The sequence below is a fragment of the Prinia subflava genome, chromosome 7 (genome assembly GCF_021018805.1).
Source record: "Prinia subflava isolate CZ2003 ecotype Zambia chromosome 7, Cam_Psub_1.2, whole genome shotgun sequence".
NCBI classification, from domain to species: domain Eukaryota; kingdom Metazoa; phylum Chordata; class Aves; order Passeriformes; family Cisticolidae; genus Prinia; species Prinia subflava.
The window spans coordinates 6,245,276-6,260,259 of NC_086253.1; the positions used below are offsets into that span (position 1 = coordinate 6,245,276).

Genomic DNA, 14,984 nt, shown 5'->3' on the forward strand with positions numbered 1-14,984 from the left:
CATAGTGTTCCCTGCATACAGACCCACAAATTTCTGAGTTTTGTGATTTGCAGCCTCTTGCCCTTCTTCCCTGAACTGAGGTGGAGGCTGCTCTGTAGACCTGCAGGAACAGAACTTTTCACAGATCCCATAAATCCAGCTCACCAACCTAGGGTGGGTGCACAGACTAACAGTGACTAAAGAGAGAACAGATCACCGTGGGGTTCAGGTCCAGGTTTACTTTTGCCCACCTTGGATCTCCCTCCTGAAGCAGAAAAACTTTTTTGTCTTTTTTTTTTTAAACTTTGCAGGGATGAAGGACATGTTACCCAGGAGCACAGGAAAGGTCAAACAGCATCCAGCTGGAATCTAACCTGCCTTGAACACAATTCTGCCTGCACTCAAAGAAACAAACTCCTTCAATATAGCAAATACAATTACATCTTGCTGCACCCTTCCATCATCACAGAGGCAAATAAAACAATGGACACTTCTCATGTTGGACTTCGGCAAAAGACATTTATTATTATTATTACTGTTGTTGTTGTGTTGCTGTTGTACTTCCTCTGCTCTGCCCACAGTGGTGGCATAAATGCTGTTACCACATCGTAGCTGATGATGCCGGTGTACAAATCAAAATCCATCTTAATTTCAAACTCCATTAGAAACACAGGAAAAAAGATCAACATTTACGAAATGTAAAGGGAAAAATGGTATGGAAAGAATTTTTTTTTTTTATTTTTCAAGCTTCCAAGACAGTATTACAAACAACAGAGAGCAAAGTAAAGCTAGAAATGAAATACTTGACAGCATCTGTTTAAAAATTACAGCTAAGAAACCTAATAAAAGTTGAATAAACAGTTACTAGAAATAAAAATTTTTACACATATGATATTTGTCTGGGATTTTTATTTCTTTAAAATAATTCATACAAATGGTTACAGTCACAAACATGATTTTAACCAAAAATATTGCTAGCCTACCACATTACCAGGAAGGAATCAATGTAGGCAATGAAATGCTGCTACTTTTCAGTAGTCTAGTGCCTTTTCCAGATACCACCAATAATATATACTTTAACTGGTGACAAAAAGCACAATGCTCGTTTATACAAAACCTCTTTTTTTTCCTCAAAATCTCTTTTCAAGGTTGTCTTCTTTTTGAAATAAGGGAATTCATGCCAAAATTAGGAGAAACTGTTTTTCTTTTGTTTACTAAATTATTCTAAAAAATAAGACAAGCAGGTAGAAAAAACAATGCACTGTGTGGCGTAGAAAGAAAAATGGGAAAAATTCATTGTCCTGAGAAGTTTGCCAACTGCCTCATTTTTGGGCATGTTTGAAAATATAAAAGAAAGGATTTTTAATCTCAAAACTGGTTTGTTGAATGCCTCCCTTATGTTTTTCCTTGTTGACAGCTAAGCAAACAAACCCTTTTTAATGTTCTAGAAACTGTACACAGACAAGTACATTCATGATATAATTAACTACTAACTTCTCTTGCTTAACAAAGAACCCATAGGACACAGAAACAGTGAATCAGTCCACTGGACAGGGACAAACTACAATTTATACGGAGGAAAAAAATGTTTCCGAATCTTCTTTTTGTCTCCCACCTTTTCCTTTTATACGGTATATTGGACCAGTTTCTAAACCAATGATCGTCTCCTCCTGTAAGTTCATGGTTTTGCCTTGAATCAGAATCCGGGGGTTTGCGTTGTGTTGCTCTCCGCGCGCGGCGGTCGAAGTCTCCGAGGCTGGGAATGCTCCTGTTGGCTACAATTGGTCGCTCGGGTGGTCTCTATCAGCTTCTGGTTTGACAGTTTGGCCGGGGGAGGGAGCGTGGGGCGGGTGGGCTACGGCAGGGAGGCCGTGTGATAGAGACATGGGGTTGGGGACTATTCCTTCTACCGCCGCAGGAATGCCGGTGGAAGCCACGCTGACGACGCCCGGGGGATACCTGCTGGGAGGAGAGAAGCAGAGCAGGAGTTAAAACCAAAATTAAATCGGCAGAGAGCCCACCCTGCCTCCTCCTAGAGCTGCTTCTGCTTTCAGACCACTCAGAGAGACAGGGTGTCGCTGTGAGCCTCGCTCGAAAAGACACATGGAGTCAAGAATTTGGGAGAGCAGAAAGCAGCAGGGAGAATCCCTGCTTTGTTTATTACTCCCTATTATTTACTTTCACAAGGTGACCATGGATTGGAGAGTGTATCGAGATTTCTCTCAATACCTCCAAGAGTCCAGCCAGCGGAGAAATGGCTTAATAAAATAGCAAGATAGCTTCTCAGGATATGCTTTGTAAAATAAAGGTTTTAATAACAGCAAAAGTAAGAAACATTACAAAATGAAAAGAGATAAGCCGAGCACAGTGTACCAAGCACAGCTACACTGGCTAAGGCATTCCCAAAAAGCCTCGAGCACCTCTGTGCAGGCTCTTTAATACTCCATGGTCCAGGTGGGCTTATTTGGCTCTTTGCCCAATGAGATGGACACTAGACTTTGAGGTGCACTTCCAAAGCCCTATCACTGTGTCTGTGCTGGGACTGAGCCAATTGCAACGAGCAAGCTATAGAAAATTCTAGTTTAACTTCCTTATATAGAAACATCTGCTCAGGTACAGAAATGCACGTCTTCAAGAGTGGTATTCCCACCTCTCAACCACATTGGTCAAAGGGACTGTCACACAGTCATTCCTCTCCAAGGATAAGAATGTGAAACAATGATAATGTTTACAAAACATAACTGCTGTTTCCCCGAAACAAGAGTGAGAAGGTGAAAAACCTTCTACTTAATATGAACGCTCAGCAAATTAGGAAATCTCATGGTAACAACAGGGAGTTCAGCTCCAGGTGATGCCACGTGCAGATGCTGCTACACAAAGCAATGGATGCTGTATTTTAACCAAATAAGTCATGAAAGTTTGCCAGATTGTTTCTTCACATTTAATAGCAGGAGTAACAACAAAGGAAACTTCCTTCAAGTTTTGCTCTTCTCAAAGCATAACCTCAACAAGAAATAATTCCAGCTGGGTCCATGCAATATGTTCTCTACAACTTTTCCTTTTTTTCCTCTTTCGTTCTCATGTAGGAATTTTAAATTTTCATTGTTGTGGTTTGAAAAAATATTCCTTCACACTATTTTTGCAGTCTTAGCTTCCTGACAGCTCCCCCAAAAAGCCATCACACCCACACACTTGTAAGATGACAAATACAAGCCTATTGCACCTGAGTAACTTTTTCAGCAGCAAACTTGCCACTGCACTTGTGTGAAGGAGAACCAGTGCCAGTTACACAGAGGGCAAGTGCTTTAGGCAGACTGCAAGAAAGAGAAATGCAACCACAAAATTTATGGATGGTTTTAAAGATTTCTTACTCTGGCTGAACAAACACTGAGGCCTACATACTTTGTGCATTCAACAAAAGCATCACCCTCTGATTCAGCTCGATTTTATGATGGCTCTGATGTTATCAAGCTAAAAAAATCTTGCAAACCTACTGTTCCAATCCCAAACTTCAGATGTAATTGATGAACACTGATATTTTTCAGTGCTCTATAAAAACAACAGCTACACATGCATTTAATAAAAATAGTCAAATACCTCAATACCTATTTCCCAGCTGTGTCACACTGACCTTTACCTCCCCCTCCTCATCATAAAGTTGCACACTCATCCCTCATTTCCCTCATTCTCTCCTGCTGTACTCTGCCCACACAAACATTCTGGTGAGAGCATTATTCATCTGAAAGCCTGAACACACAAAACTACCACTCACTGCAGCTTTTGCTACCCAAGTATTTACCCAGATCTACATGGGACAAAAGGCACTTGTCTTGTCGAGCTTTTTCCAAGTATCACATTATTCTGCTGTTGGTTTTCTTCCCATCACAGCTCAATGCATCAGGAGATTTCACCACATCTCTGAATCTTTTCCATGGTAATATGTATTTGAGCTGCTCATCCCAAGTTCCCTCAAACTGGCAGAAAATTAGTGCAGAATTTAGGCAAGACTCAGGAGATGAAAGCTGGATGCAAGCAGACTGACTTGTTTTTTCTTTTATTTCCACCACAGAAACATCATGGGACAACAGGGACACCACACACTGGCCTGGTCACCCTGGGAAAGCTTCCTCCACACCACAGCTCTGACTGTAACCTGGGATGGGTAACAGGGCTGTGACTGATCACACCACCTGCAGGCAAGATAACTTTGCTCCCAATTGTACACATATTTACAGGGCTTCCTATGCTAATTCCCTCTCCACAGAGGTTCCTTGGAATTAATTTGCAGTTGCTAATGGAATTAGTTGCTTGTTTCAGTAACTCCATTTGAATCTTATTAATCAAATTTGCTTCAATTCCTATGAAAACTGTGAGACAGTATTGTTTTACCTAAATTTAATTTTGAAACAGATTTTCTCTTATTCTAGGTGCTCTGCAAGACACACAACATGACACAAATTTCCATTTAAAAGTCCAACACTGCAGCTGTTCTCAACACACAATCTCTACTTTCTAACAATGTATTCTGTGAGTATCAACACACCAGAGAGAGGAGAGAGCATCTTCTGAACTCTTTTTTCCTCAGGAAGAAGAGCCTGAGCCTCCCTTGTGAAAATGGACAGTGCAGAAGCAGGAGCACAAAGAGTTATGTTACACGCACATAAAACATTTCAAACTGCATGGCTGTGATTCCACTCTGACCCCAAATATCCTTTCTGTATAAAAGGACATTCCCTTGTACCCCAAGTCATAACCACCAGGATTCTACCTGCCAGCAAGCTCAGGTACAGGTTTCCTACAGACTTTCAGTAACATCCAGAGGCCTGACAATTGTTTTTCTTGTCCTAAAACTACACAGTGGCAGCAGTCAATATACAGGGATATCATACTGCTCCACAGAAACTGCACTTTACTTGACAACTCCTAACCCTGCTTTGCAATCCTCTTTTTGTAATTTTTGTCCCTTTTTCATCATCAGTGTTGCTCAAATCCTGCCTCTGAAAGGGCACATAAACTCAAGCCTCTATCCATGAGCTTATGTACTCTATATAACTTTCCCTTTTGCTACTATTTATTGCTTTTCTAGTCTTTCCATTTTTTTTTCATTCTTAACCAGCAAATACATCTTCTCCAGCACTTCATGAAGTTCCCCTATATCTTCCTCCTCTGGCAGAAATAAGTTCAAACTTTTTCCAGGTAAAATGTCCACTGAACAAAATTTTTGTGAAAGGTGAAGTGAGCAGTTATACCTCTTCTGTTAATTCATACTCTTCCATCCTCTTTCCCCCACATAGGAGGAAAAATACAGCAGCTCTCCCAATTACAACAGATGAGCAATTTGAATTTCTACTTTTCTCTTGTCTATCTTTTAAACTGCAGAAGCACTTTGAACTCACTATGATAAGCTCTGTTGAAAAAACTGAGTCTGTCCTAGAAGAGGTTCAATTTTTAAGGGCACTCTGTTATCATGCTCTGAAAATCACCAGTGAAGTACCTCAACATGAAATAACTCCTGATTACCAACATCCTCATTGAGCTATTCTCATCCAAGTACCTCTTCAGCACTTAGGCATTCACAGAATCATGGAATGGTTTGGGATGGAAAGGACCTTCAGGATCATCTTGTTCCAACTCCCTGTGATGGGCAGGGACACCTTCCACTAGACCAGGTTGCTCAGAGCCATGCCCGGCCTTGTCCTCTCCCTGTTTGGGGCAGGAAGATGTGTGGAAATGTCTATAGGTGGTACAACCACTGTCACTGTTGAATTTCTCTGTGCCTCTGAGCTGCCTGCTCTGTGACACAGGAAAAGGCAGGGGGTTATTTCAGGCAGCTCAGAAACAAATACAGGGCGATAACACAAGAGCAGGGTATGTTCTGCTGCTTCACCAAGACCAACACAAATAATTCCTTCTCAGGAGTATTGCTGATCTTTACTCTCGGGATAGGTCCTGTTTGCTTGACCTTTAGTGTTGACAGGGTGTCTTGCATTTCACACAGTAAATGGTTATGTTTTCCCAGAATATGATGATATTCAGATGATCTAGATTACAATCTGCTGACTAATGCTCAGTATTCTTGGCTTGGGATGATATCTGATAATTTGAGATTTCTGTCCTACATCAAAATACCAGTGAATTATCCAAAATAAAACAGCCTCATTAGTTTTAGTTCACCAAAAGAGATATCTGCATTTTTAACATATAAATTATCATCCCAGGTCTTATCTTCTAATGCAATTACATGAGTATGATACAGTTATTAGCACATCTGACACATCATACTGTCTGTGAAAGACTCCAGAACTCACTTAGCTCAACATAATCTTGGATTGCAAAGAAAAGATGGAAAATTTTGGTTTGAACAATCAATTTCAATGCTGTACTTAGTCCGGGCAGGAACTAAGCATCAGCAAACACTGCTATTGAAACCAATTTCTTCATAAAACCTGAGCTTCAAGTGATGAATATTTTACACTTCACACAGTAGTAACTGCCTTTACCCACATTCAAACACTATTCTATTGCCCCTTCAAAAAGCTTTTAACATTTATTGTGTAACTATTAACTCCTGGCTCAAAATTCCTAAAATTCGTTTTATTTTGCATTTGAAAATAATTAAATCAGAATTTTACAATAAATTTTCTTTATCAAAAGAACGGACTGAAACAATGTCTTAAAAAGCCACTCAGCTCTGTGTTTATCTTGCTTAAATTGAATACATATGGTCTTTACCTTGTAAATCATTAACTCCCCAAACATTCCTAAGTTAAAATTAATTTCTGGCTGCAAAGCCTGCTTCTGCTGGACTTGTGACCCCCAAAACGAGAACAAAAACCTGCATTTTATTTGGGCATGGACCCCTGTTCTTAACTGCCACAACAGGGTTGGAATTATTGCCTCCTGTCCAGCAACACCTGCCTTTAAGCCCCAATTACACTGAGCCATTCCCTCACTACTCCAAACTCAAGTCCACAAAACCAGATGCTGTGTGGAGGCAAACATGTGTGCTGGAGCTTTTTATTTAATAAATTTAATAAATAAATAAATTAAATAAAAACACCTCCTTAGATATTCAGGGCTATACTACTGGGTATACTTCCAGAAATAAACATCTTTAAATGATGTGATCACCAAATCCAAGTTATTCTTTTCCCTTGGTGCAGTTATGGCTCCTGATGAGGAGACTGTGACAGGGGGTGGTGACACTTGTCCCTGACACCCCTCCATCCCCTTCTGATTGTTCCAAGTCATTGGGGCAGGATAACTTTGCCTCACTTCTCACAGGGCACAGCTGGGTAACACAAAATCAGGACTTCCCCCTCTACTGAAATTATTTTGAGTCCTCCTAAAGAACAACAAAGGTAAAGCAGATGCATGAAGGAGGACAGTGGAAAGATCAGGATAACGGGGCATGACAAAACAGTGAGAGGACTGCAATGCCCCTTTCCTCAAGGCACTGAGGGAAGCAGGCAATTGTAGCTTTCTGCCACATTCATCCAACTTATGTGTAAATATCACACTGGAAAATACAAAAACTGCAGGTGTTTTTCATAAATAAAAATTGTCTGAAGCTGGCTACTAGGAAGAATCTGCTGCTAGAATAGCTGCTGGGGATAAAGGGACAGAGAAAGGCTCTTGAGCAAACAAAACAACTAAGGAATGTGCATATTAGATGTAAAAAATTGCCCCTTTCTATTAATTATTAAGACGTGCTTTCACAGTTGACTGAAAATACATTGATCAAGTCTCTCAAATGCTTCTGCTTAAAAATTAAACATATAATCTAGAAAAAGCTATTTTAAACATATTTTCATAATTACCACAGGCTGTTCCACTGTTTTCAATACTGAGTTACTGTTCTCTTTTGTGTCTGGAGGCCACAAACCAACCTAAGTTTATTACTGAAAGTCTTTCTGCTACCTACAGCTGCACCATTACCTTCAGCAAAGGAACATAAAACTTCCACTGTAAGACTGGAGACAACTAGAATTGTTTTACTTGAATATAGAAACAAATGTATATTGTTCACACACTACCCCAACAAAAAAGATTGTAAGAGGTTTCATAGCTAGACACAGCATGACTGACACCAACTAACAAAACAAGACTATTCTCCTGAACACAACAATTACAAAAACAATACAGCTGGTGTGTAATGCAAAAGCATTTCAATCATCAAGAGAAAGGACTTTTACCTACTCTTGAATACCTACACTGAATTATGGAGGTATTTCTTCCACCTCTTCAGCACACTTACCTGTATGCAGCACCATTTAGCTCTGGATGAACAACTCCAGGGTCCATGCTGGCCCAATGTGTAGCTGCAGTCAAGTGATCTTTGTTAACACAGTTTTTCAGACTGTCTGGAATACGACCTAAGATGAAGCGAGGAAAAGGAAATAATGTATAAAACTTGTGTGCCTTATACTCTCAGCATGTATTTGTTAAAAATACTTACAAATATTTGTGTATTTAAATCAAAACATAAAATGACACTGAGAGCTTGCTTCTGATCCTTGCTGTAGCCTTTTGCCTGGGACTTAGGTAATAATGGCTGAAATGCTCTGCTTAATTTTGATTTCCCCATCTCTTTTTGTTCCTTGTATACAGGGTCTCAGTAAAACCACAATCAGTAAGATTCATCTTTCCAAGAAGCTGTAATTTGGATATCAATTTCAGTAGTGTAGCCACCTGCTTTCTGTCCTTAACATCACTTTTCCTCCTTTTCCTTCCACCTGTCACAGCAATTAAAAACACTTAATGAAAAATATAGACTTCTGAATGGAATTGTGCCATAAACCTGAATATGACCAACACTTACTCTCCATCCTCCTGGACTTTCTCTTTTTTATCTAAATAGCTCTTCCCTTTTATTTACTGCAATGTATTAAACCTCAGCCATGCCTTTCATCCCTACATAAAATGAAAACACACCAGAATTTCCTTTCTTCACTTCTTCAAAACCTTTCCTTAACCTCTGAAGTACAACTGAAGTTTTAAGACTGGAAAATCTGTCAACCTGATTCAGCTCATATTGGACAAGCCTGTGACTGTCTTCTGCAGGACTATCTCCAGCCCTGCAACAAATGACATGAGCAGATAGAGCCAACACTGATTTTCTTCATAGCAATAGGAATGTTTCCACCTCTTTTAACAGGAGAGAGATTGATTGGAGCATGTGTTTTTTCTGACATCTGTTTTAATGTGTCTTCACTGAAGTTCAATCCTACAGTGCATTTGCACATAGAGGAGCAGAAAGAGGTAATTTTGAGTCCACCCCAGCCACTGCTGGCAATGTGACTCCAGAAACCCTTCTGAAAACTGACTATGCTCCATCATTTAAGAATTCAGCCTTTTGTCTCCAGCTTCCTACTGGAAATTTGATTAAGGACTTCACTATCTTTGCCTGCTCTTTCTATCCATCAGCCTGGCCACAATGGGGCTGTAAAAAAGCCTTTTCATAAAACTGCTCCTTGTGCAATGGATACCATCAAATAGCTGTTACTCCATGACTTCAGCTGATGTCCCTGAACCTGTCACCTCTCCTGTGCACCAGCTGGAAGGGCTTTCAGCTCAGGACTGAACAAAGTCAAGTACATGCCCCATTAGAGGTGAATTCCAACCATCTAGAAATCATCTTCAAAATGTAGCTGAAATATATATATCCATCTAAACTTCTACCAGAACTGTCCACAAATTTAAACAGTATCTTTCTTCTTCTAATGCTTATCCTTCTCAATCCCATCTTCCCTCTCTGTCCCTTCTGTTTTTCATTTTGCCAACTTCTGTAGGCATGTTCATGACAATCTCCCATCAAAACCCAGGATTTATTTTTTATTTTAAACTTCTAATGATCTTTTCCCTTGCCATGCTTGCCTTCCTCTTACTTCCATTCCAGTGGTCCTCTTTATTTCATATTTGGAATGCTTTCAAGTTTAAAAATATGTTTTGAGGTATTTAATCTCTGCTGATTATTTCTATTTTACACATCACAACATCATTGACTTTTAAGCAACAGCAGAGACACTTAACATTTTTATTGTCAGATTGTAGTCATAGCCTTTATTCCTACACTTCACACCTTTTTCCAATTATTCTCCCTCTCTACACCCTCTCTTCTTTGTGCTCCCCTATCGTTTTCATACATCCAGCTTTATCCCACATTTCCTGTATCTTTCCTACATTTGTTTCACTGCAATTCAATGTCATTCTCACCTCCTTAACACTGGTCTCAGTTTGATCTTACTAAAAACCATATGCAAACACTGAAGTGCTGACAGCTTCGATACAAATCAATGATCCAGATCGCCGAGAGCACCATCACACACTTGAAGGAACTGTAGGTCTGCCTTCCTAGGCACATATACTTGGGCTACTGCACAAATTTAACATAAAACTAGCTCTATATAGCTGCCTCTTCTTTAGTTTTCAGACCACAGCCTATTAACACTGACTTGCACATCAATCCTCCCCCACTCAGGTGTTGGATGCTGGTTTGTGCCATCTCCCCCAGAGCTATCTGGGAGCAGGCAACAGTTATTGAACACCCTAACAAACAAATGTACCACTGCAGTTCTGGAGTACAGCCACAAGGACCAATTCCAGCTAAGGGACAGCCAGGCTCTTCAGGTCACCTCTAAAACAGAGTGAAATTGTCCAGTAAAGGACAATCAGATGAGGAGTTGAAGAGGTGCCTTTAATTAGCATCCAGAAGAGAATCTTCTTTCTGCACAGGCTATAAATGAAACTAAATTGCCTGGCCTCTCTAGGCACAAGCCAGAGGGAAGGCTACTGCCAGTGCTTTTTGTGTAACAGAGCAATGTGCTGGCACTGAACTGCTCTCAAGGTGACACAGATGGCCCTGCATGTCTGCAGAGCATTCAGACGATATCGCCAAGGGGGACACAGCAAAGTCCAACTAAAGAGAAAACATTAGTGCTTAATGAATCATTTTCCAGTATGAAAATCCTTCCTTTTATTTTAGGCTACAAGGGATTCAAATCCATGCCAAATGGCTCAGTCCTCTCATTTTACTTATTAGCAGTGCATGTTTGAGACGTAGCTGTTTTCTCTTATGTGAGCAGTTTACAATTACATGGCAGTTATATAACAAAGACACTCTGCCCTTTAAAATGCCAGACTTCTTTTAGCAAGGCTTTAAAGAGGGGAACATCTAAAATAGAATAACCTCCCAACAAAATACTGAAAACTTCACTCAGAGAACTGCTCATGACAAGTATAAGGGAGCGTGTCTAGGAAAAGCAATACCAAGAGGACTTGCAGTCAAACACATCAAGTGGGTAATAGTTATATGCAACAAAGAAAAAAGCAGACAATTTTTCATATATAAATACATTTCCTTTACATGAAACAAGTACTTATTTTGCAATGCCTGCCTTCCCTTTGGAATTGCAAAGAACCCCCAAAATGACTTGTTCCAATTCAGACTTAGTGGGCATTTGCTGATTTCTGTGTTCCAAATATTAGAAACAAAACCCAAGGTTGCTTTTTTTCAGCATCTCTCAAGACTGAAGAAAGGTTTTCTTTAAGGTTTCTTAAAAAGAACAACACAAGGAAGGAGCCAACAATAATGTGAGTCCTACCTGTGATCGCCCTTCGGATCTCTCGTGCTGCTTCCTCCCGCATCTCAATTGAGGCTTGTTCACTATACCAGGCTGCATGTGGGGTACAGATCAGGTTTGGTGCATCCTTCAAGGGGCCCTGACTAAAGCTAAATGGAAATTTAAAACAAGATCAAATGACAAAAAATATTGGGGGGCAAGGGGAAAGCAAGGTGGGGAATCCAGATGGATTTGTACATACACAGATTAATTTCTACAACACAAAAGAATCGCATTTCTATTCTTTACTGAGTTTGTTTATAATTCTGCCTGTTAATTTAATGTACTATTTGGGGTATAAATAAGCAACAATCACTTTTTATAGACTCAAAGTGTGGAACTTAAGTATAGCAGCAACATTAGCTTCTGTCCAATGCACTTATTGTAACTACAGCCACTGCCACTCCAGTTCTGGGGCAGAAATGCATAAAGGAAAACCCAAATGAATTTAGGATGCCATTCCATTTGTCCAGTTCATCACAATTTTATTACATTAACCAACAAAGCTCTTTCTGTCAGTATGATATCTAATAATTTAAAGAAAAAAATCTTACAATTATTTCCAAATCACTAGTGTGTGCATCAGCAGCCTCAACACCTTTTGGATAATTCAGAAGTTTTTTTTCTTTTATTTTAACTACTTTTTCTTTCCCATTCCTTTATAGAAACTCCACAGAAAGAAGGAAATTTACTTTACAGATTGTTTTTCAGGGAAAGCAATGAATCTGTGTTAAAGTGTTATCACAGACACAAAGTAGAAAAACTGAAAATAATGGAAACTTGCTCCTCCTATTTATTTCCAGTTTTAATAATCTTTGTAACAGGAGAGCAAATATTTTAAGACAAAAGCGCGCTTTCAGAGTTGGTCACAATTCATAAAATGGTAAGATTGCATCTGCAGTTCAATAAACATCAAAATATCTGGCCAAACTTTTGACTGAAGAGTTGCATGCTGTGATCAGATAGACATGCAGCACTGAAGCCAAAGGAAACTGAATCTCTGCACATGGCATGTCCATGCAGTAAATGGGGCTTCCCAGAGGTGCAATGGGCTGCTTGTGCAGATCCCAGACAGGAACTGGGAAAAATGGGTGAAGCTGCAAGTCCCTTGAGCTGCTACACTCTGGCTTTGTACAGCACTACTGCACTGTAATGACTACACTTAGGAGTAAATGAATCCAGGGTATGCATAAATAAAATTAAATACTTGTGATGTGGCATTGTGCCTCAGTAGATATAAAAATTCTGACTAAAAGGGTATTATTCTATTTTTTCAAAGGTTCTATTTCCCCCTCAAGCTGGAATGAGAGATACTGTCCTCTCTCCAGTCTTTACAACCTGCCCTAAATCTGTTCTTCTTCAAAAACTTATGTAGATTGTTCCAGTTAAAAATAACATTTTTCCCTGCCCAGGCTGAAAAAGGCTTGTCACATGGCAAGGACTAAGCTACAGCAGTCTGTTCTCAAGACTCAAGGACATTTGAAATAGGCTCATTTTGATTAGGAGTGCTTATGCCACTTAGGGGAGTGGTACATTTCTGCTTGAAACACTGGACTTGTCAAGTCATTCAAAAACTCAGGCTTGTGCTACCAGCCCTGCTGCTGACAGTAGAGTTACTCCTCCCCTTATAAAGGGTAAAACAAAACAAAACCTGCACTCTGACAGCCTTCCTGAAGTTTTTTTTGGGAATCTCTTCCACACTTATGGTTTTCCTGCAGAGGCAGTCAGGACAGATGTCTCCTCCTTCAGAAAGGTGTCATAAAGCAGCTCCTTTCTCACACCACATCTCAGCTCCTTGCCTTTAAAAGACTCTGCTCAGCCTCCAGAGCTGCATCAGTGGCAAAGGTGCACTCCCCTTAAAGCCATGGCCAAAGCCATGCACAGGATGTGAACTCAGGTTCCTGCTATTTCTACGAAACAACCCCTTTTTTGTTTGTTTTTTTTTCTTTTTAAGGAATTAAATCTTGGATGTCATTGTTTTCACTTCTAACCACATACACAAGCTCCATCTACATTTGCATTAGTCCAGTGCTGCACAGATTCATGTTGCTTTGCTAAGGAGTATTTAGCTACCAAATGAACGGAAAACTCAATTTACTTGTTGCTGTTGATAGTATCATGCACTAAGACTTAAAAATAAGAAAGTGAACAAAATAAAAAGAAAAGAAAAGGAAAAGCACCTGAATGGTTCTGACTCATGTACATCTAAGGCTGCCCCTCGTATCCTTCCTTCCTTCAGGGCCTGTGCAAGTGCTTTTTCGTCTACTAACCCACCTCGAGCTGTGTTGACCAGGAAAGCCCCTTGTCTCATCTAGGGAAAGTTAAAAACAAGAATGATGAAATAAAAATAAATGAAATAAAATCGTTGTGGCATTATTTTTTTACTCAAAAGAAGCATCCATTATAACAAAGGCTATTCAGCTGGTTTAAACTGTAACAGTTGTCTTCCCTCTCCATTGGCAAGTACCACCAAATGTGATGCTTCTAACATAAAATGCTATTTCACAGCACTTAATAACCTTTTGTTTCTTGTAAGTAGTGTCTTTTAATAGAAGCGTTGTTTCAGATATTGTGCAGTAACATGATCAAAAGATACAACTGTGCATATGAAAGTGACAGATCATTTTATGCCTTTTTATTTCACTGTGAAATTGCATGAGACAGAAACTACAGCACATTCTTAAACAAATTCATATTTTGTGGCTTTCAACTTTCACACAAATAAAAGCCTACATGAATTTTTCAGAAAAATCAATGCTTTTGGATTTTCAAACACTTTTCCCTTTAGCTGCCAAAACACAGTAGATGTATGTATTATTTATTTTTGTTACTTCAGCTTCCTCCTCCCCTGTGAGACTTTTCAAATAAAGGTCTAAAGAATTCTTCCATTATTCAATTAAAAGGCATGAAAATGAATTTGGTTGAGAACGCCGTGTGCCCAGGAGAGAAGCTGTGCTGTGCATTGTGCAGATTAGCATTGTAGATGACACTACAATCAGTGTGGGGAGAACTACAGGAATTTACACCGTAATATATCCACAACTTGAAAACAAAGTGGCAGTTTAAATAAGAGAAATGGTACTGAAATAAACATAAATTCCAACATCCTGCTTCCAGCCACCCTGGTATTTCATCTTTGACAGATGTCTCAAACACCTCTGTGCATGAAGGAAAGCACATGAAGAGTGGGAACCACGGTGAAGATGAATAATGAAAATCTCATTTTGTACTGATGTCGTCTCTCTCCATAAAAATAAGCAAATCTCAACATTTTGACACCAACTCAACTTCGTGAAACCTACACATCAAACTAACCTTAGGTAAATGGATCCTTACACTCAAATACCGATTGAAAATGCCAAATTCATCAACACAAGGAGGTTT

The 14,984-nt window shown here is 39.6% G+C and overlaps 1 protein-coding gene across 4 annotated transcripts in view; it reads right to left on the bottom strand.

Moving 5' to 3' along the window:
- Positions 1 to 478: 478 nt before the first annotated feature.
- Positions 479 to 14,984, bottom strand: part of CTBP1 (C-terminal binding protein 1) — a 240,701-nt gene continuing 226,195 nt past the window's right edge. For 3 of the 4 annotated variants that reach the window (XM_063401447.1, XM_063401449.1, XM_063401450.1), the window contains 4 exons: positions 13,781 to 13,911; positions 11,583 to 11,710; positions 8,237 to 8,354; positions 479 to 1,941 (listed from right to left, as the gene is read on the bottom strand). In XM_063401447.1, coding sequence (XP_063257517.1) covers positions 1,755 to 1,941; positions 8,237 to 8,354; positions 11,583 to 11,710; positions 13,781 to 13,911 — 564 coding nt within the window. In that variant the 3' untranslated portion in view covers positions 479 to 1,754. The remainder of the gene's footprint in view (positions 1,942 to 8,236; positions 8,355 to 11,582; positions 11,711 to 13,780; positions 13,912 to 14,984) is intronic. The other variant, XM_063401448.1, reaches the window with a different exon arrangement.